The sequence below is a fragment of the Artemia franciscana genome, chromosome 10 (genome assembly GCF_032884065.1).
Source record: "Artemia franciscana chromosome 10, ASM3288406v1, whole genome shotgun sequence".
Lineage (NCBI taxonomy): Eukaryota > Metazoa > Arthropoda > Branchiopoda > Anostraca > Artemiidae > Artemia > Artemia franciscana.
In genome coordinates, this window is record NC_088872.1 from 31,001,255 (window position 1) to 31,024,373 (window position 23,119).

At 35.7% G+C, this 23,119-nt stretch overlaps 1 protein-coding gene across 3 annotated transcripts; it reads right to left on the reverse strand.

The window, feature by feature from the left end:
• LOC136032064 (large ribosomal subunit protein uL6-like) lies at positions 1–22,102 on the reverse strand. Of its 3 annotated transcripts, none has more exons than XM_065712181.1 (5): positions 22,013–22,102; positions 16,655–16,802; positions 13,624–13,740; positions 10,180–10,393; positions 1–148 (listed from the first exon to the last, which is right to left on the reverse strand). In XM_065712181.1, exons 2-5 carry the CDS (start codon positions 16,790–16,792, stop codon positions 45–47), a joined length of 573 nt encoding a protein of 190 aa, XP_065568253.1. In that variant the 5' UTR covers positions 16,793–16,802; positions 22,013–22,102; the 3' UTR covers positions 1–44. The 3 variants fall into 3 exon arrangements, with proteins under 3 accessions (XP_065568253.1, XP_065568254.1, XP_065568255.1); XM_065712182.1 differs by having other exon boundaries at positions 22,030–22,097; XM_065712183.1 differs by having other exon boundaries at positions 22,026–22,048.
• Between the last annotated feature and the right edge of the window lie 1,017 nt (positions 22,103–23,119).

Below are 23,119 nucleotides of genomic sequence, written 5' to 3' on the forward strand. Positions count from 1 at the left end.
TGCGAGTCATTCATTCCCTTTATTGGAAAAGAAGAACAAAAGGTTTATTCGTCCTTTACGACAGTTCCTCGTTCAGAAACATAGATACCATCAAGAAATTTTCGGATATCCTTGTTCTTCACTTTGGTGGATTGTTGGATGAAAGCAGCTAAAACAAGAAAACAAAAATGAACGATCCGTGAAAGATAAACACATACACACATATATTATTACTGCAAATATGTACAATATGCAAACAAAATATATATACAATATACAAATATGTACAATTACTTACAAATATGACCCCCCCCCCCCTTGCCTCCCACCAAACGACACCCCTTGTGACAGGTGACAGAATGCATTAGACTTCAATAATTTGGGCCATATATTTGCACATTAGGGGGGAGAGGGTAAAGCATTTGGACAGTGTGAAGTTAGAGAACAATTTTTACTTCATAATATGCAGAAAAGTTATAGCTAACACATTTTGCATGTAGACCCGCAATTCTTTACCCCCACCCCATCCCCTAATGTGCAAATATATAGACCAAATTATACAAGTCCAAAAACCCAAAATCAGTTTAAAAAAACCTGTGGTTCAGAATAGGCACAGTCACTTTAATCAAAATCCGAGTTTGAAGGAGAGGAGCTAGATTTGCCAGCAGATCCTGGTGAAGACAGTCTTAATGACTGTGAAAGTGACTGAATGTTCCGCTATTGTGATCCAAGTGTTACAAACCTCTTTTTTACTTAAATTTGGCGATTTTACAAATTATGAAAAAAAAATGTATATGATATGAGAAATGTGGCTGAATATGGCTATTTAAATATACAAGGCTATTAGGTAACATTTCTTAGGTTTAAATGTAGATTTTTTGTTTGTTTACAAAATAGATGTCTCTGAATTCAGACACGTTCCAACCCTAGACTCAAGATAACCAAAGGAATAAACTAGACTGTTAATTAAACTGATGAAACTCTAAATAAAGGGGTATTACAATTTTTAAGCCCTGGAAAATCAGAATCCTTAAAAAATGTCATTAAAAGCTGAAAGTAATGCTTAAAAAGAAATGCTCAACTGGTCTTTTAGCTACGGGGAAACTTTAAAACAGAAACTGTACCTTTTATTTCCTGGGGAGTCTCTTATTTTATCAATTTTACTTACTGAGTTTTTATTTTACGGTAATTTTACAACACTTTCTATAACTCGTGCTAGTAGAAAAAGCAGCAAGAACGTAGTGGTATTAAAAATTAAGTAAATAGTAAAAAAGGGATTAACTGTTGAAGATATCTATGATAAAATCAATGTAAATCGGACTAATTTCATTAACTCGATCAACCAAGGACTGACAACTGCAGAAATGAAAGACATTTTGAAGAATGAAATGCAAACGTCATTTAAGGTGATGGAGGATAAGTTTTGCGCCTTATTAGAGCCTATCCAACGGAAAGTAGCTGAAATCGAGAAAGACCTGAAAAAATCAGTGCACACTTTCCGACTTCCAGCATTTCACCAAGAACCTAATTGGAGTGAAGTGTCAGAGCTTGGAAAAAAACAGTCACCTCATTCGTCATCTGACTTGCGTGCGGAGAGGTGCTGTCAAAATTATATTTTCAATTTTATTTACACGCAGTGGCGTTGTTTGACATTTGTGTATCTAATCTATGATTTTCGTTTTGAAAATATGAACTTGAGGATTATTTTGGATATTGAATTTCCGCACAGCAGGTAGAGAATTTCTGTGGTTTTTACCCCGGGTGAAGACGAGTTGGTCGGGTTCGAGGTAGTCCTCCTCCCAATCAGCCTAGTACACAGCACCTAGTTTTTTCCAAGTTAGTTATGACTAAATATTACTGCCCTGAGTGTAGAAACCCAGCAACTAGTGGGACAGTTCAGTGCACCAAATGCAGTCAATGGTGGCATCCCAAGTGTGCAAGGATCACGCTTGGAGCAAGAGAAAAACTACTGGTATGGTTGTGCTTAAATTGTGACTTCCCCACTTCACCTTCATTTACTAGCGGTATGAAAATTCCGTGCAAAGTTACGCCACAAGCGTGCCCTAGACCTAGATCCTTTGGCAAAAACACACCCATAGTCACACCAAGGAATTCTAATCCCAAAACTAAGACAGTAACTAGGCCCAGCAGTGAGGATAAAACTCCATGCACGAATTGTTCTGAATACGTTAATGAAGTCTCAGCTTTAACTAACAGATGTTCCGTTCTTGAGAATCAACTCTCAGCTATTCAAAATGAACTATTACCCTTAAGAAATGCCCACGAATCACTCCAATCTGATTTACGTAACCTTCAGAACTTAACTGACGAAAAAACAACAACTATTGACACCCTAATGATGCAGTTAAATCAGTTGGGAATCCTTTCACCCATGCCACCCATGAAATTACGCTCGTCTCCCTTTAGCTCTGAAATGAATAATTCTATACAAGGCCCGAGCAATCAGATTTGTAACTCATTAAGTGACGTAAAAAGTGCATGCAGTGTGAGAATGATCCTCGATAACGAGATTCAGGAAAGTGTTAAATTAGCTGACGTAAGGTTAACTGACGAGAATAAGTTTCGTAACATTCAACCGACTGAAGATGAACCGTTAATTGTTTTCGAGAAAATAGTGCAACAAAAAGTTAAGCGCAAGCCCTTAACCAGTAAAGGATGTAATATTATATGCAGGTTTTTTGTGAAAGAGGCTCCCAAATTTAACAAGATATGTCGGTATTTTAATGAAAGTGGTTTCTGTAAGCACAGAAAAAAGTGTCGTTTTTTACATATATGTCCGCGCTTTATTTCGAAAACTTGCAGTAATAATGAGTGTAATTTTGACCACGTTGATTTATGTTGTGTTTTATCATGTACGGAAAAAGAATGTGTTTTCGCGCATGCGTGTTGCGGTACATCAAAAAGACGTAGCTCCAGTCACATCAATCGACAGGAAAATACTTTTCTGGATCCGAACCCGGCATCAAAAAACTTAATTGGACGGGGGTTACGAATTCAAAAACATCGCGATTACACCTTTTGCGGACCTCCGTGGCCCCCCTTACCAACAATCCCTCCCGTACATCAACATACCCCCAACCAAGCGTGTGTTGCGCCTTCTCGGTCGGTCGGAATGTTTTTCCCGGATCCGCTACCTCAGCAGCATCAACTTTTCTACCCCCCACAAAAGATAACGTCCCCGAGCCCCCCGACAGTGTTTCAAATCCCCGTACCTCCCCCCTCCTGTCCACCCTCACAGCCCCCAATGGCGAGGACACAATTTCGTTCGTTTCAGCCGAAATTCCAGTACTGAATAAATTTGAGCTCCTGGTTGGTATGGGTAATCCTGATGACAGCCTCACCCACCAGGGAAATAACATATTCTTACAAAGACCTACAACAAGAACATCAAACACCACTAAGGTAAAGTATTATAATTCTGATGTTTTTTCCTTCCCTAGGTTTATTTACGCAAATGCTGAAAGTTTAAATTTTGATAAAGTGGCTGAGTTAGAAAGTCTAGCTCAGGCAACAAAGGCATCTGTCCTAATGGTTTCTGAAGTTCATCGACAAAACCCAGAACTCCTGAAAATAGGTGGTTTTGATGAGTTTATAAAAATACGACCTGATGACCATCCACTGGGGAAAAAAGGTGGCAGAGTTCTTATTTATGCCCATGAAATTTTTAAAGCAGCTAGACTTGATGTCCCTTTTTTAACTGAGTACGACGAAATAATGTGGGTCATTCTAAAACCACGACGTCTCCCCCGGAAATTAACTGGTATTGCTCTCTGCGTGTATTATTACTCGCCGGGTCAGACGAGTGAATACCGCCAAGCATTCGTAGAAAAGCTACAACTCAGTTCGGATTTTGTTTTGGGCAAATACCCATCATGCGGAATTTTCATGATGGGCGATGCCAATGAATTAAAGCTCCTTCACCTGGACGCCGGAATCGGCCTGAAGCAGCTCGTCAATTTTCCCACAACCAAAGGTGGCACCTCCCTTGACCGAATTTCCACAAATATGCACGAATTTTACAACATACCTACGACCGGGGCTCCAATTGGAGGAAGTTACCACTTTTCTCTTGAACTTAACCCCACCTGTTCCATTAAAATCGATTACACTACAACTGTAACTATCAGTCGACCAATCACAAGTGAGGGACTTCTGACTTTTGGCCAATGGTTAAGCTGCGAGAAATGGGAAAAATTCCAAGATGCTAAAAGTAGCAACGAAAAAGCTACTATTTTCCAAGAAGCTTTGCTTCATAATTACAAGGCCTGTTTTCCTGAGAAGTCAACAAAACGTTTCTCGTCAGATCGACCATATATTACACAAGAAGTTAAGAAAATGGTAATGGAAAAGAGATGGCTTTTCCGTCATGGTAATACCCAACAAGCCAACAGGTTGAAAAACAAACTAAGAAAAGTCACTCGAAAACACGCGAACAAATATGTAGAACGTAAAGTTAATCATCTGTTCGAGTCCAAACCAAGCCAGTGGTACAATCGAATCAAAAGGATGACGGGCAAGGTGGAAAAAGGAGTCGATTTTGGCATTGATGAAGATGACGTCGTAACAGCCAACTCCCTTAATAAACATCTGGGTAACATTGTGCAATCCCTCCCGCCTTTGCTGAGCGTTGGAATACCCACCCCTCCTCCTGAGTCTTTTGATTTCCCTTTGATATCAGAGTCCCAGGTGTTTTTCAAATTAAAAAGGCTTAAAAGAACAAGCATTACCCCTGTAGATATTCCCATTGATCTCATCAAAGCATTTCCAGATTATCTTAGTGGCCCCCTAACACTCCTTTTTAATCAGGTGACAAAAACAGGTGAGTATCCATCAATTTGGAAAAATGGGTTCATTACACCAATACCAAAAAAAGATGCGCCCAATGATTTTTCGGGTGTCCGACCGATCACTATGACACCCATTTTTAGCAAAGTGTATGAAAGTTTTGTTGCAGCATGGCTGAAAGGCCGTATTCTGGACAAAATTGATCCAAGGCAGTTTGGAAATATGCCAAACACATCTACATCTCATTACTTAGTAAGTATAATTGACAGTATTTTGCAAAAACTCGATGAACCAGATTCTTGGATTAATCTTATTGCAATAGATCTAAGAAAAGCTTTTGATTTAATTTGCCACAACATTCTTGTAAAAAAACTTCTTGGACTAGGTGTAGATTCATTCCTTGTACGTTTAATTGCTAGTTTTCTTTCTGGTAGATGTCAACGGACAAAATATAAGTCCACCTACTCCGACCCACTGCCCATTTTTTGTGGAGTTCCACAAGGTACCCTCTTGGGACCACTTTTGTTTCTTGTCATAATAAATGATTTGGCAACAACACTGGACGATCGCTGGAAGTATGTCGACGATCTGCGCTCATTGAATGTTGTCGGAAAAACCTACCAAGCAGAGCAGGTTCATTAATGAAAGATATATGTCAAGAGGCAAAGGTGGACAAAATGACTGTCAACTTTGATAAATCTGTAATTTTAACATTTTCTTTTTTAAAATCTGCGCCAGTTTTTAATCCACCTATTCCCAGCGCCAGTCACGTGACCGAAATTAAACTGCTCGGCGTTCATATCACTTCAGATCTGAAGTGGAATAAACATGTTGATGGCATGTTAAAAAAAGCTAATTTGGCCATCAGGTCTCTAAAGTTGTTGGCTCGCCATGGAATCCCTGCACCACACCTCCTACGCATCTATTTCTCTTTTATACGTTCCACTCTTGAATACTGTTGCCCTGTATGGCATTTCGGGCTGACTAGGGAACAGTCGGACCGGGTTGAGAGGGTGCAATACCGTGCCCTCCTAGTAATCTCAAAAGCCCCAAAAATACCGTACATATCCCTCCTTAATCAGTTTCAACTTCAAACCCTTCAATCTCGTCGTTTAAAACTAGCCCTATCCTTTGGTAATAAAATTTTGTCCAGCCCTATACACCGAAATATCCTTCCTCCCCAACATCAACCGGCACGGGTAAGGCCACTCAGGGCCGTTGCAGAGCCTGTACCAAAACTTCAACCTGTGACTGTGTCACATGCTCGTTATGAGCTTAGTTTTGTGCCCTCGTTTGTTAAGTTGTTTAATGCTGGATCGACTTTTTAATCCGGATTATTGTTGTTAATTGTATTATTATAATTTTGTGTATATTTGTTGACTTATTTTCGTGTGTATGTGACAATTATTATTGTTAATTGTATATATTATTAATTTTGTGAATGTTAATTTTGACTTGTCGACGAATTTTTGTGTGTGTATGACAATAAAAACTAATAATCGGCTCTGTCCGTCGAATGTTTTTTAAATAAAATGAATTTGAATTTGAATTTGAACAACAAAACGAGGCCGATTGCAAATTTTTCACCGAAAAGCTACTTGTACTTTACCCTGGCAAATGTAGCTATTCAGTTGTAGAACGAGACACAGCTTGTTTCTTTCTGATGTCCGAGAGTGCTAGTATCAAAGCTACATACCCCTCGTTCAAAGTCTCTCATGACCGTTCTACCATTGAATTGATGGAAAAAAGAAGTACGATGCCCTGAAACAAAGTTGGCAAGCTAAAATCAAAGTTGGACACTGGCAAAACTAACTGGAAGATAAAACGTAGCCAAAACGGACTAACCCTCGTGAACAATAACTCTTTTCATGAAGCCCCAAAGAGCTACGCGAGCATGGAAGAGTGACTCCCTAAAAAATTTAAAGTGCCTGAGTGATAAAGTTTTGGTAACTTATACAAATGCAGACTGCCTGTCATCTAAATGGGAAGAGTTTAGTGAGGTAATAAAGCAACATAAACCACATTTAGTTGTTGTTACCGAAGTTTTACCAAAACATTCCAGTGACCTGTCTATTTATTTTCAGCAGCTACCACAACATAATTTAGTATCTAATTATTCAGCTAAAAGAGGGATTTGTATTTACATTCATGGTTCTATTAAGTTTTCTGTAGTTGTTGATTCGTTAGTAGACTCAGTGTCGGAGTTTCACTTGGTTGATGTTAAGTTACCCCATCATAGTACTTACATGTGTATTGCAGCTTTTTATCGTGGTCCTACTGTGAATTTATCGAGTCCAATTAATAATACCAATATTCTAGCGTGTATTTCTCGTCTTGCTGGTCGTAGTTCAAACTCCCTTATTCTAGGTGACTTCAATTTACCTTTGATAGATTGGAGTGCGCATAGTACGAGTCAGTCCACTTCATTGTATGAGCAGCAATTTTTAGATAGATTGGATGATCTGTTCTTATACCAGCATATTGATAGGCCAACTCGAGCCAAGAGAGATGCTATTCCATCGATGAGTATAGATTTCCGTCCGCCTTTAGGTAAAGTGATCATGTTGTGCTTGATTTCTACATGATTATTGATGCTAAACAGAGAGGTTTTGAGACTTATCGGCATGATTATGCTAAAGCCGATTATGAATCAATGCGACAATTTATTTCGTCTATCAATATCACGTATGAACTAGAAACTAATCATGTTTCTCCGGACACCGCGTTTGATTTTGTAAAAAAGTGTTGATGGAATGTAGGGATAAATTTGTTCCATGGGTGAAGAATTTGTCCGGTCGTAGAAATAAACCTAAACTTCCGAGACACATACTCCAAGCAATACGTGAAAAAAAAAACAGTCTTTGGCGGTCGTATATTGAGTCACGACATAGTAAAGTAGTCAGGCAAGGGCATTCGATACCCAGCTGCAAGAAGATTCAGGTACATGGCATGCGTATATACTAGCAAGAAACTAAGTCACTCGGCTTCTAAGGACTAATCGTGAAGAAATTGAGTCGCGTATTATTCACTCAAGCACCGTATCACCTAAAATATTTGGAAATATGTAAATAGGAATAAGGCTAACCTTGCACCATCTACATCTACGTTCACACATCCGGATACACACCAAAAGATTGATAGTGATTCTGATAAGGCCCTTATTTTCAATCAAATTTTTTCTTCTGTTTTTGTTAATACACAGCCAATTCATTCAAATGAAGCAAATTTTGCATCTCAAGTAGAGCTGACTGCGTCGTCGGACATTCTTGTTCCATTTGATGATTCGGATTTCTCATTGACTGAAGTTTATACTATTCTTATAAAATTGGATACGTCTAAAGCGCCGGATATAGACGGTTTCCCAAACATAATGATACGACAAATTGCTTATGAAATTGCAGAACCACTTACCCATATATTGAACTTATCTTTGGCGCATGGATTGTGTCCTTCAGGGTGGAAGAAGGCCTTGGTAAAGCCGCTTCACAAAAGTGGCTTCAAGTCGGATTTTAAAAACAATCGGCCGTTTTCAATTACGCCTATTTTATGCCGAGTGATGGAAAAGTTGATTGTTTCACGCGTTCAGAAGTATTTTGATGAAAATCATCTTTGTAATCCTACTCAGAATGGTTTTCGAAAAAGTAGGTCATGTAATACTCAGCTTCTTGAGGTTATTTTGGATTTTCAACACTATGCCGATTTAGCTATACCCTTTGATTGCATTTATATCGACTTCTCGAAGGCATTCGACAAAGTTTCAATACCCATCCTTCTTCAAAAATGTGCAGATTATAAATTGGCTAAAAAAACAATTGCATTTATTGCTGATTCTCTAAATGGAAGAACTCACAGGTTGTTGTTGGTGAAGCTGTCATCCTCAATTGATGTGTTAAGCGGAGTCCCCCAGGGGAGCTGCCTGGGTCCATTTTATTTTGTTTATTTATCAATGATCTGCCTTCCTCTGTTCAGCATTCTACTGTCAAGATGTTCGCGGGTGATCTAAAACTTTATTTACCAGTGCAAGACCAACACGATGTGCAACTTTTACAGGAGGATCTTGACTCTGACTTATTGGTGCAAATTTAATTCCATGTTCATCAACCCTTCTAAGTGTGTTGTTCTACACTATATTCGTAAATTCCCACCTGTGCATACTTACCATCTGTCTGGCATACGAAACCCTTCTAACGAAATAGTGCGTGACCTTGGCGTTTACTTTGATACCCAACTGAAATTTGATAGGCATGTTTCGGAAATAGTAAAGAATGCAAATTATCGTTTGTTGTCTATAAAGAGAAGCTTTAGTAAGTTCAACCTTCGTAATTCCTTACTACTATATAAATCAATGGTCCGCCCTCTTCTTGAGTATAATACTTCGGTTTGGTTTCCATTAAATCTAAAGGATGAGCATAGGGTAGAAAAGGCTCAGAGAAGGGCCACTGGGATGGTCCCATACCTTCAGCGCCTTTCTTATCCACGGAGACTTTCTAGGCTTCAAATCCCTTCATTGAAGTTTCATAAACGTCGTAATAAATGTGTTTCGTATACTCAAAGGAGAGGATGATGTTGATCCAAATTTATTATTCAAATTTAGCCATGATCACTCTACTCGTCAGCATGATTACAAATTATATCCCCCAAAACCACTTAAAAAAAATTGGCCAACTATCTTCCATTAGTAGAATTGCCGGACCATGGAATGGTTTGCCTTTGGAGGTTGTCGAGGCAGAGTGTTCAAAATTTTAAGAGTGCATTAGTAAATACGCCTTTTTTGTGCTTTTAGACGCTTTTGTTGTGTAGTTTCGTGTTTTTTTAGAAGTTTTTATAATTTAGTTTGTCGTTGCCAGTTTACTTTAGATTAGTATTATGATTTTGTGTTTTTGCGACAAGCATTGATGCTTACCGCTATTGGTAATAATAAATAAATAAACCAAATAAATTAATAGTTTCCATATCGCCAGTGCAATTGTCTTTTTTAATAAAATGCTCAGAAAATGAACAGAAGCCCAAGAAGATTCATTTCCTTTGTTTGAAAATACTTAATGAAAGTAGCAACCCTGCTGTAAACCTGAATAGACTCAACTAAAATTTGTTCTGACAAATCAGTTGAGATAGAAAAAAATTGATGACTGACTTGCCTTGTTGATCTTCATTGTAAAAAGAAACGAAAAAATACATATTTATGTACAATGTTCAATCAAATGTAGCAAATTCACTACGGTGAAATAGTTCTTTAACTCAAACCCTTAAATTATCAAATTCTGACATTGACAAAAAGTCTTCTACTTTCTAAATCGACAATTTCTAATGGATAAATCTTAAGAGACGAATAAAACAACCAGGAGAAAGAAAGAGGAGAGAGAGAGAGAATTCTGCATATATAGAAAAACAAACCTGATTGAGATACAGCTTCCAGGTCGTTGCCTTGGAGGATAAGTTCGTCCTTAAGAGTTGTTGAATTTACTACAGTTACACCTTCCATCATCTTCACTTTGCGAATGTATTTTTCGCCAAGGAAATTTCTGATTTCAATAACTGAATTTGCTTCAGATGTCACGCAATTGATGGGAAAGTGAGCATACACAGAACGCATTCTATACTCGTATCCCTAGAATAGAAACCTGAGTTAAGAGCACGGCTTGCATATTAACAACCTATTAAGGGAAGAAACTGAATGAACTTCAAAAAAAAAGTCATTAGCCCAAAATTGCATTATCTTTGTTTCACATCACATTCTATTTCCGTTTAGATTTTTGAATCAAATCATATGACTGACTGACTTTTAACTCAATACGACATTAAGAATAATTCCTATCGCATTCTATTTCCGTTTAGATTTTGGAATCAAAGCATACGACTGACTTTTAACTCAATACGACATAAAGAATAGTTTATATTTTTTTTTCTCGTGTTGTGCCGAAGACGGCCCTTGGATTTTCCACTGTCTTGAAAAGAATTTCCCTATTGTTTCTACTTTGTGTTTGTTTGTTTGTTATGGAAAAGCAGTGTGGCTTTCGTCGTTATTTTGGCCCTCTTTAAATATTAAATTTTTAGGCAAAATTCAAATTGAGTACATCAAATGATACACACACATACACACACACACATACATATACGCATATACACATATACACACACACACGTATATATATATATATATATATATATGTATAAATGTAAATTTATAATTGTGTATGTAGTACCAGGAGATTAATAGCTACGGGACAGGCTTTTAAAAATTGATTCTCATTGACATTTGCCTTCTATCTGTGACTGTTACCACAGTGAAGCAACGAATTGATTTAAATCATCCTCAACTTCTCGAATTTTCATGTTATCTTTAGCATAATTGTTTGTGCCTCGCATTATTTCTTCCAAGAGATCCACTGTGTTACAAGAATAATCTAAAAGATGTGCAAGGTGCTCTTTAGCACAGGGATCTAAAAATTCGGCTAAATGAATGGGGTTCAAAATCCCCTTAAGGGGTTTGTGATGGATGTACCACTAAATTGATTTTATGATAATTTTGTCCTGCTAATTTGAAGCTGAAATATTACGACTATTGATGGTTTGATCACACGTTAAAAGAAGCTAAAGCAAAATATGAGATCAAGTTTTGTATTTGTTTGTGGAACTCTTTAGAGAGCAAGTGATGTCCTATAAGAGGCTAAACTAATACATTTGGAAATTATGTAAGTAGTAATGTAGCTAGACAAAGCAGGCAGCAATGCTCTAATAATTCACCTTTATTGGCTACTTTTTTTACGGAAAAATGGACGACTCCACAGTAAATACATACAACGTTGAAGGGTTCCAATGACTTGTAATTAAAGCTTGCGTAGTTTAAGGCAGCTTTGTATGTTTTTACTTGGTTTTGTGTCACAGTTTGTAGGTGTCAAAGATTGTGATGGCGTTATTCGTCTAACGTAATATTTCTTTTTTTTTCGCTTTCATTTTTGACTCATTCCGATTCTTGCGGTCGCTTATCTTCTAAAAGGACAATTCTTTGATCTTCACTGCCATTTTGACATGTTCTAATACTTGCTTGCGTGTGTCTGCTAAACCCACAGTTATTTATTCTACGCTTTCATTTTTGACACTGATTCCCGCTGTTGTTTGTAATTCTCGCTGCCATTTATCTTCAAACTGCATATTTCTTTGTTCTCCATTTTCATTCTTATTTCGTTCTAATTCTCACTGTCACTTATCTTTTAACAGCATATTTCTTTGTTCTTCGATTTCGGTGTTGACTTGCTGTAATTGTCGTTTTCTCAAGTATTATCATTACAGATTTCTCTAATCTTCATTTTCGCTCATAATTGCTTCAGATATTTTTTCAATGCTCCTTGCCTTAGCTCCTCAGATTGGTCCTGTCACTTTTGACGATCTAGGTTCTTCATTTTCACCCGTTCATTTAAACCTCTCAGGTTGCTCTCTTTATCTTGTCTCATTGATGGCCAAGTTTGTTCATTCGGAGCTCACGTTTTTGTCCTCATTTTGAGCTTTCATTAATTTCTGTTTTCGTCCCCTAGATATTAGGAAACTGTTGAAGATACTTTTTGACATTTACATCACTCAGGCATGAATTAATGAATTTACACGTTTCTAAGTTTTGTTCTATAGATTCTTCTAAAACTGTTTGAAATCTAATTTCCTTGCACCCTCACTTTCAATCGGCATAATTATTAAACTATTTAATCTTTCCTGATTCATTGTTGATATCAGGCAGTTTTTTATTGGCTAACCTGGAAAATCATCTCTCTCTTGAATGCAACATTTACTGGAATTGCTAAGAATATTTCACAATTTCGAGAAAATGTACATTTTGATGGCAGTATGGAACCCTTTCAAACGTGGGGCCCTATTGGGCCAAATCGTCCTTTATCCAGCCCTGCGCATATAGACTGTGAACGGTCATTAACTTCCACCCTATATACCACCTATGTCCTTTTGATTGAGATGTCTGTAATGATTACATTTTTATCTTAACATTTGACGTTTGTTTTAGGTGAAACATGGGAGAAAAATTTAGTTCATATCTTAAATGATGACATCCCATATCATATCTTTGGCAAGAATAGATTCCGTCTTAAGATACATCAAAGATTCCACAATAAGGACAATAGACAATTTTTTTTAGGCAACCAAAGACAAATTCTATATAAATAATCAAGGCACATATTTATATGAGGAAAATTAACAGTTACAATAAAAACCTAAAAAGACACTTTAAAAGATAGAATAACCTGCCAATAGTCAAGTGCGCCTGGAGTATGTGGGTCAGGATGGGTTTAGCCCCAAAGAAGACCAAAAATCATGCTAAGGTGATTCGCCAATTCAAAAATTACTAATTGGCGTTGTAGAAGCAATATTTAAATATCAAATCTCTCTATTCTCTTTAAAAATTAAATGAAAGTTATGAATCAAAATAAACCTTTTTCTTTTAAACACGGGTACTCTAGAACAAAAAAAAGTATGTGATTTTTCTATGATTTTTAAAATTAAAACTAGAAATAAAAAAAAAACTTGTTTAACTTTTTGATTTAAAAACACAAATGCCAGGAAACTTTGTAATTCAAATACCTTTTTTCAAGACCAATTAAGCTATACTCACATATAGATACCTCAACTACAGTTTTAAAAAGTATAGACTTACTTGGTGCTAGTTTCAGAAATTCACTGTTTCTATGAACATAGTGGGATGAGAACTGTAAGTATAGGGTATAGCCTTTATATTATAAATATTTAATATACTTCCTGTGACATTAAACTGCAGTCAACAACCAAATAAATAAAGACAAATTAACAATGGAAAAAAGCAATATAGGCCAGAAATACCTTGGTAACACCTTTAATCATATTTTCAATGTGTGAGCAAATAGTTCGCACAGCAGCAACTTCCTTCTTTACTCCAAACCATTTGTTTACTGTCAATTCTCGCTTGGCACCATCATACTGTAAGTAAACTATAATTTAGAAAAAAGAAAAACGACTTCAAAAGTCACAAACACAACAGCAACAACAACAAATCACTTATCATATCAGGATGAGAGAAGGTTATATGATTTTTAAAAGAGTTTAAAATAAGCACTTGACACATTTTTCAAGCAATAGATTCTACCCCCCCCCCCAAAAAAAAAATTGAATGACAATTTCTCCTAATGTTTGTTTCAATATTATACACATTATTTCTTACTCTTGAAAAAGTCAACCCTTAGATGCAGATCAACCAAATAAAGCATCAATAACGAATAACTTTTGCAAGAGCCTTTTTGCAAATGAAAGTGCCCAAGGATAGTTTGTTTAAGTACACTATTCCCATAAAAGTTCTCAATCCCGAGTTCCTTCTGAATTTGCACCTAGACTTCTTTTTCTTGAAATTTGGAGTAAGAAATAGTAGAATCGAAAGCAGTGCCGAAAAATGTACCTTTTATCAGCTTTCCTCTAACTTTCAACTTGCTGAATAATCTAGATCAAATCTTCTCAATAATAATTCTTTAGAAAAATTATTTCTCAGATAATCCTAGAAACATTCTTACTGAAAACAGGCACTTGTCCTCATAAACGGCTGTAGGTCCCATTAAGTCTACATTGACTTAATGTACTACAATGTGACTGACACATTGTAGTATATACCGAAATGCTTGTAGATGACTGGAGTAAACCACAGCAGTGCCAGAGAAGGACAAAAACAAAACATCCTTTTTCCCATTTAAACATATCATGGAATCAAAATTTTAAGCCAAAATTAAGGATCTTAGCACTATGAATACTCTGAAGGGTTAGATAGGGAGGGGAAATTACAACTCTTATCTGTAAACCTTGATTAATCAACCCTATGATAATATTCCTTTGATCTGCTTATGTTGATGTTATGACAAATGAAAAAAAAAACTGCTTGGTATGCAAATCCTTTTCAGTAAAGTTCAAATGATGCTACAGCCTTTAGAAAGTTTAGGAGGTGGTGGCCCTAGTCCTGTTTGTTGCATTTTGTGTGGATAATAAGTTAGATGTATTATTCATTTGATTTTTAGGTGGTTTTAGGATTCATTATTTATCTATACAACGTTTTTTTTCCATCTGTCTGACATTATTATTGATTTTAGCATCTTTTTGCTTTTGGCCTTCATTTATTCACTGACAGTAGTTTGTATTCGTTTTAAGACTGGATATCATAGGACCTAATTTGTGCTATTCTTAGGTTTTAAGATGGTTCTTATGCTTTTTTTTACTACAAGAAAATGATTACAAATACTTTCTTGGAGGCATTGCCAGAGCATGGGGTAGACATTAAAGGTCAAAGCTTTGACAATAGCATCAATATGACAGGCAAGCATCAAGCACAATACCTAAAATTCTGGAGACGAATCTACAAGTTTTCTCAAAACCTTGTTGGTGTCAGAGATCTAAAGCATGTTTTGGGAGACATGACCAAATTTAATGTTCATGTGATACCGTTTTTTGGCAAACTGTAGTATATAGCCTATAGCCTATTGAATGATTTCTGTGGACAGATGGGAGATATTATAAGAGCAAGTGAAGAGTGAAGCTACTGGTCTTACTTACTTTGACCTAAGGAGTTTTATTTATTTAATTATTTTCTGCTTGTCATGGTCATGTGGTGTGATGTCCTGTTAACACTGTTAATACTTCTTTTTAAATATGAAAAGAAAAAAAATACATTAGTAATTACCACAGTAAAGGGAATTATGCAATAGATGAGACATTGAGCTGGTGTCTAAAGAACACTATAATAGACAAAGAAACATACAATTTTAATATGAATCTAGAGACAAGACAGACACCTGAAGAATCTTTCAGGATAGAAGTGCAAAGTCTCTACAGCATCTTCAATTTCTGGCACTGCCAGCATATTCGTTTTCAAATGGTCTAACTGCATACAAACTAATGTTGATAAATGCTTCCCAGTAATCATAACTAGTGTAGAAAGAAGTTTGTCAAAATTGAAGCTAATTAAGAATCTACTTGAGATCATCCTGGTCCAATGTTTGACTGAATGGATTGATAATGCTATAAATAGAACACAACACAGCTACCAACCTTGAATGTGAAGAACTCATCATAGTCTTTACCACCAAGAAAGCAAGAAACATAGTTTTGCTAAAAACTATCATGAGTATTTCACTTGTCAACTTTTTTGCTTCTATATTCTTTATGTCTGGATGACAATACCATAAAATCATAAATTGCTTTTTTTTAGTGTATAGTTCATTCAGCTTCCTTTTGTTATTTTTTTTTAACAGTGTTCAGATTGAATATTGCATAGAGCTGCAATTCTGATGAAGTAAATTTTTCTAATATCCTCTATAACATGTCCCAGTATATCACTGATGTGGCTTAATATTGGTGCTCATGCAACATCAACATCCCCAAAAAATAAGTTTGCCCAAGGCCCTGTACCCTCTTAGCACCAGTCTGCAAAAGAGAATACAAATAGTAAAAAGTAGCTTTTGAGATACATTTTACCCAGCACAAAAAAAAAATAAATTGGTTAACAAACAGAGAATCACTACTAATTTTATAATTATTCAACTAATATTGGATAAACAAAACAAATACTATTCAAAAATGTGTTAAACTTTGGAGTTATGGGGCTTCAAATTTGGGAATCAAACTCTTCAATGCTAAAACAGAACTATAAAGATTGGAAGCAGTATTTTACAACTGCTGGCTTATTGTATGATTTAAATAGTGTCACTTTATAGCTACAGCTGGGTATGGGAGACAGTGCTTACTCATAGGAAAGTCATTGATAAACCTAAGAACTCTCTAGAGCAAAAGACTGCTTCAAAACAGAGAGAACATATATTTTAGCATTATTTGGCAAGTAATAAACACAAAACATTACCTGGATATCTACAAACAGATGTTTAAAGTCTCTAACCAAGACTCCTCTTGGTCCTTTAATTCTGATTTTCCTTGCCTTACATTTTATGTCCACACCCTCTGGTACTTTGACCACTTGGCTAGTTAGAATGGTCTTCATTCTGAAATACCTAAAAGTAATCAATAACTTTAGCATCATTAACAAATTATTATTGAAAGATTGTCACAAACCTATTAACTTCTCAGAGAATTATTATGAGCAAAAGAAAAAGATTAAATGATATAATTAGAGCATTAAGTGTGCAGAAGAAATTGATAAAAAAGAACTTTAAGAAATTGCTGCAAAAGTGCTAATGCTAACGTGGAACAGGGGTCAGAAGCAAGAAAAATTGTATCAAGGTTATACTAAAACAAAAGTCTATAGATGCATATTCCATAGCATGATAAATGCATTATTTTATTTTATTTTGAATTAATAAGAGATCTTATTATTGACAGCTAATGCATGGCTTGCAAAATAAAAGATCATGTCTCCACTTGGCAGTTGCTAGTTGAGTTCCCAACCAACAGCTCATTTTCTTTTGGTACACCTTCTATTGGTATACTCTTAACACACAGTTCAAAAATCTTAAAACTACATAGATATGTCTTACCAAGCAAACTATACCAGACCTTTCCAACTTACCCTTGCTTTGAAGTACACAGGACATCAAAATGAAAACTCTCACCCCTGGAGCTATCTTGTGTCTATTTGTAACTAAAAACCATGAATTTTTAGTATTTTCTCCCCTAAAATAATGAAATTTCTAGGGCAGGACCATATTTTCATCCAATTTACCCTTGCTTTGAAGTATACAGCACATCAAAATAAAAACGTTTCACCCCTGGAGCTATCTTATGTCTATTCATAACTGAAAATCATTTAAAGATTTTTTCCCCTTACAATTATGAAGTTTTTAGGGCAGGACCACATTTTTATCAGTATTACCATGTCAAACTGGGACAATAACTAAGCAAAGCTAACTTGTTAAATTTGACTATACTTCTCATCTGTAAGAGTTCAAACACTAATTATCTATTAATTCCAAAGACAACTAAAGTTCAAATGAAAGCTCTTTCTCAGAACAAGGGTAATAGGCCAAGCTCCAGAAGAATCTGCCACTAGGTCAGTAACAATTGTCATTTGCCAAAATAAAGTTAAAAGTTGGATCAAATACAGGCTAAAAATGCATACCACAAATATTATCACCATTTGAATATTCCCACAAACAGACACAAACAAATGCAACAAGACACAAGCTTTTGATTGTCTTGTAATTCCATATTAAATTAAATATAGCTTCAAGTTGTAGTCTGGAGAAAGGATTGATAACTCAGAACAGATATTCAATCCACTCTTCTTCAGAATGGACTAAGCAGCAAACAACTATTGAATTTATCTGTTTTTGGACTTCAATTCTAGTCCTTACTTTTTGTCTAAGTAGAGCAGCAGCCTTAGTAAGACTCATAGCATGCACAATTTCAGCATGATATACATTAAGTGAAATCTGTATATCTTGCTGATTTTGGTTGGAACAAGCCTGAAGAGGGTGATAAGGGACTTCGATTTTTGACAGTAACAAGTCAGAAACTGACCAGTTATCTGGTAAATAAACTTTCTCCAATTTGGTCTACCTTATTCAGCTTTTACTATTAGCCAAAACACTACTTGGGGGTTGCAGAACTTCAAGATCATTGAAAGAGGGAAATGGTCAGAAAAACCAATGGAACTATCAACAAAAGAGGAGGAGGAAGCTAAAATCAGTTTAAATTTGAAAATGAAGTCAAGACTTGCTGCTGAGCCACTTATGTTTACACATAAAAATCCTGATCAGCAGAACCATTCAAAAAACGTTTGACTGTGTATCACACAGGTTAAAGCTCATATCACATGCAACAATAGGGATAACCCTACTGCTGAGACAGTACAAAATAACTTGCAAGTTTACTACATGCAATGTTGAATCTCTGCTACTGTTTTGTGACATGACAATCAGAACATAGATAAACTGAATAAAGAGCCAAATATATAAAAGGGCAAGGCTTTTACTTTCCATGTATTAGGCTATATGCTTCCAAAGATGATGGCTGAAGCCCCAATATTTTTAATAGAAAGGGAGAATGTTTGCTGAAGTCCTGGATAAACTATGCAAAATAGGATACTCTTAGCTGTGTCAATTAAAATTAGTGAATTCTACTAGCTTAAATTATGAGTATATATTCACATTGTAAATGGAAGGTATATCTTGAGTTATTTAGGCACAAAATTTCAAACTATTGAAGATACAACCTTCAAAGCCCATGTGAAATTTTTTGGTCTTACAGCCAAAGTAGTAAGAAAATTTCTGGCTCTATATTATACTTTTTCTGATTTTGATCTCTCTAGTAGCAAAAACGCCCTGACAGCTCAGGAGTCTAAAATTGTTCACCATGAGGTGGGTCCTTTTGGCCAACCTCAGGACAAGTTTTTCAGTAGAGAATCCAAACACTGACAGTAGCAATGTATGGAATATTGTGAAATTGGCACAATTATCATAACATGTTTTATTTGTAAAGTTGTCAGCAAATTCATCACATCAAAACCCCTATGCCCTTGTTATGTTCTTTTACTGTATATAAACTTTCAACTAACACTTTAGATTTTGTTGTGTTGTATTGTTGCTGGACAATGTCAGTATGGGTGCATCCAGCATCCAGCAGAGGATGGGGGAACATTGACAGTGCATAAAAAAGCAACTATCATGGCTCCTTGTTTGTTTGCATTTTCATCTATACTTCTGTTATTAGCTTAGGTACAGCATTTCCAAGTTGGTTTGTGTGATGGGTTTCAACATTACAAATTCTCTACTAAGCTGGCACTTGTGGTATTTGGGTTTTCTAAGCAACAAGTGAGTTTCACAATTACATTTTTAATTCATGCACTTGGGGTTGATGCATAGGCCAGTGGCCTTCCAATGAAGATACACAGCTCTACTGCTGCCAATGGCTTCAAAACATTGAAAATGCATAGGAATAAAACTTTTTGACAATCAATTTAAAATTTTGTTGGAAAAAAGTCCCAAAAAAAAGTCAACAGGATGCAACTTGCGTAAAAAAAGTCAACAGGATCCAACTTGTAGCTAACATTGATAAAGGCCAAACCATTTGCAATGAATAGTGGAATTGACAGTACTAAAGAACTGTTGACAATGGCTCACCAAATATGTGGTCTAGCTTTGACAATTTTATATTTTGGGCAGTCTTGTTGAGCTATACCTGACTAATCTGTTAGTTGATATTTTGCTAACTGATCTGTAAACAATATAAACTTTATTAGTTATTGAACACAAGGTAGAAGTGAGTATAGACAAGGAATAATGCTACTTGTAACACAATTAGGCAAGTCTGGTTTTATAGATTTTCTATTTGTTTCTTCTCCTGCCTCAAGCAGTTATTATGTTTTTAATTACTGTTGTTTTGATAAATGCCCATTTTTTTGTTTTATTTTGTTGCTGTTTTGTTTTGGCTCTGTTAGTGTTTGAAAGGTTTTGAAATTATTGCTATAAGTAAATTATCATTCTACATAACAAAATCTGCACAGAAAGATGGTGTCATTGCAACTTTGTAGTTTTTATTAATGGTAATTCAGAGCCTACTTGGGCAATATCCTTCAGTGGGGATGTACATTAAATAAATCTTTCCCCCAAAAGAGATAATTATAAGCTGAGAAAATTATGGTAAAATTCTAGTTAATTGACTTCTTGCTATCTCAGAAAGGGTTTAGGTTAGGAAAATGAAACTTTCAGGGATGAATTTACAGACTAAAGTAAGTCCTGAGAAGGTATTTTGAAGCAACTACCTCTAATCCTTCTCTCTCTAGAGGGCCCTGACCTTTAAAAATATGTGTGTTATAAAAGGTAAACCTTGCAAAATAGATCTTCTGCTTAATTGAAGTACAACAAAATTGTTTGCAGCTTCATAACTTTGCTCAATTCCATTTTATAAGGTTTTAAAGATATGCAAATATATTTCCTAAATTTTGAAAAAAAACATTGATATGGCTCAAAATTCTACTCAAATAACAGGAATTGCATTTTCAGAACTAAAGGCAGAGAAAAAGCAACTAGTAACTGAAAATTAAGGTAAATGTTGTTTTGTCAAAATTTCAATAGGTATAGACCTGTCATGTAGGCAAACTTCAGGGCCCTCTAGAGGGAGAAGGAGTGGAGGTGGGTACTTTAAAATACTTTCTGAGGACATACTTTAGCCTGTAGACCTTATCCCTGAAAGTTTCATTTTCCTAACCTAAGCCCTTTCTGAGATAGGGTAAGATGACCAGTACTGGGACACTTTGATCACTCTGCCTATTCTGGGACAGAATCTTTGGTTGGATTGCAACATGTCCAATACTGGGACAAAAGACAACAGGTTTTTTGGAAGTAACCCAGAACAATGTATAGATTAGATGTCCAAGATTAAAGTCTTTTGTCGCATGAATAAGTCAATTAACTAGAATTTTACCAAAATTATTCCTGACATACTTTTAAAAAGTCTAATTAGGCTATCAGCAGATAAATTATTAGCATTCCATGGATGATAGGAATTAATATCCATTCACTCCTGGTGGAAACCCAAATCATGATTTTGAAAATTCTACATTTTTTTTAAAGTTTGACTTTTATGCCACAAGGTTCCTCTAAGTTCATCAAAGGCCAGTGTTCTTTAAAGTGGGAAAGGTTAGAGGTAGGCTATATGCTTCAAAATATTTTACCAGGGAATAGCCTACTTGTCCTGTGAAAAAATTACTTAAAATTGTATTCACCTAACTCAACTAGCCTACAACAAAATCGAAAACCCCATATAAAAATTTGGCCCTAGGCCTACTCTCTAGCTCCAATCCTAGCAATTGAAGTGTTGATTTGATGCCATGTGTGACAGCAATATCCCTGGAGGATCTAAATCTTATAGTCTACTGTTATTATGGTGTTTCCTTCAAACTGGGAATTAAGGTGCATGATTACCAAACTGAAAACCATGATGTTGGATTCTGGCTACTGATAGACTATGCTAGTTTTTTAATTTTATAAATAATTACCACAATCCATTATTAAAGGAAATATAATGTTTTATGATGTCCATAGCTTAAATATTACCTTGCTAAAGATTGAATGGCTTCATGTAAAGGAAACCTTCAAATTGGCTAAACATGCCAACCATAATATGCTCCAAATCTAACATGAGCATTTCTGAAGACACAAGATAAAGTGACAAAAAGCCTCCAGAGGTGGTAAGTAATAGTAAAACCAAAGCTATACTTCCTACAAAATACGATTGTAATAGATAATCGCAAAAAGAAAATAACCTAAATAATTTACGAACAAAATAAAGAGGACTTCTTCTTCAAATGTATTAAGTTTATGAACAGTGTTTACATAGTTATGTCTAGTTTACAAAATTTGGTGATGAGTATCATTAATTTTCGGCCAAGTTGCATGTGGTACCAGTTAAAAGTTTAAACATTTCTCAAAATGTATTAGCCTTTCAGTTGTTTCTATTAACAGTTAAAATACAAGGCGATGCTACAATATAAGGCGTACCCTATCTGAAATGTTAGGAGTTGATGCAACTTTAAAGGTTCACTCAATGGTCATGGAATAGGTGGACTAAGTTAGATGAGCCTTGGCTTTAAAAAAACAATTATTAAATAATCGAAAATCTGTACCTAATTATAATAACTCAAAATATTTTTGGTTTTTTAGGTTGTTTAGACACTGGTCCTTACGTTAAAATTTTTAAATTTTTGTCATTGGCTTACGTTTCGGAGCTTATTTCGATTAGTAGCCATTCACATGGGGCTTAGGAGTAGTCATTGTCGCACCTAGATTCCAAGGTTCTCCATTCACATTTCCTGAGTCTGGTTCTATGAGACCGACCAATCATGGCTTGTGAATTTGGCACAAGAATTAAAGATAAAAAAAATGGACGAGGAGGTTCAAGACTTAGCGTTTCTGTATGGAGTTTTGTCTGAATTTGGACTATATATGCTTATGGCAAGCCATGGAGGCAAAACAAAAAAAAGATAGATATGGACAGGGGAAATTTTCAGAGAGCCAAGGATACTGTTTGAAAGCCCAGCTAATAAATCAAATGGATGCTTTCAATGATAATGAATATTGGACACTTTCAAGGACGAAACTTTTTATTCTCTACTTACACAATAGATTTTTTCAGGAAAATCAACTCTTATGCCATTCTGTATCTGTACCAATTGCTTATCCTCCATTTCTATCAAATTTCTTGCCACTGATCTTCAATGTAATTGGTTGAAACCTTGTCTCAATTGCTGGTAAGTGGCCATTCGCATGGGGCTAAGTTGTAGTCACATTCACACCTAGGTTCAAAGCCTTACCATTCACATGGATTGTCCTTTCTTGAATCTAGTTCTACGAGATCAACCAATCACAGCTTA

Bases quoted from the DNA above. Each gene is read 5' to 3' on its own strand.
- LOC136032064 (XM_065712181.1), bottom strand. From the start codon at position 16,792: ATGAAGACCATTCTAACTAGCCAAGTGGTCAAAGTACCAGAGGGTGTG. The intron at 10,394-13,623 runs GTATTTCTGGCC...TTTCTATTCTAG, and splicing joins TGATTAAAGGTGTTACCAAG to GGATACGAGTATAGAATGCG. The intron at 149-10,179 runs GTTTGTTTTTCT...TTCTTGTTTTAG, and splicing joins GGAAGCTGTATCTCAATCAG to CTGCTTTCATCCAACAATCC.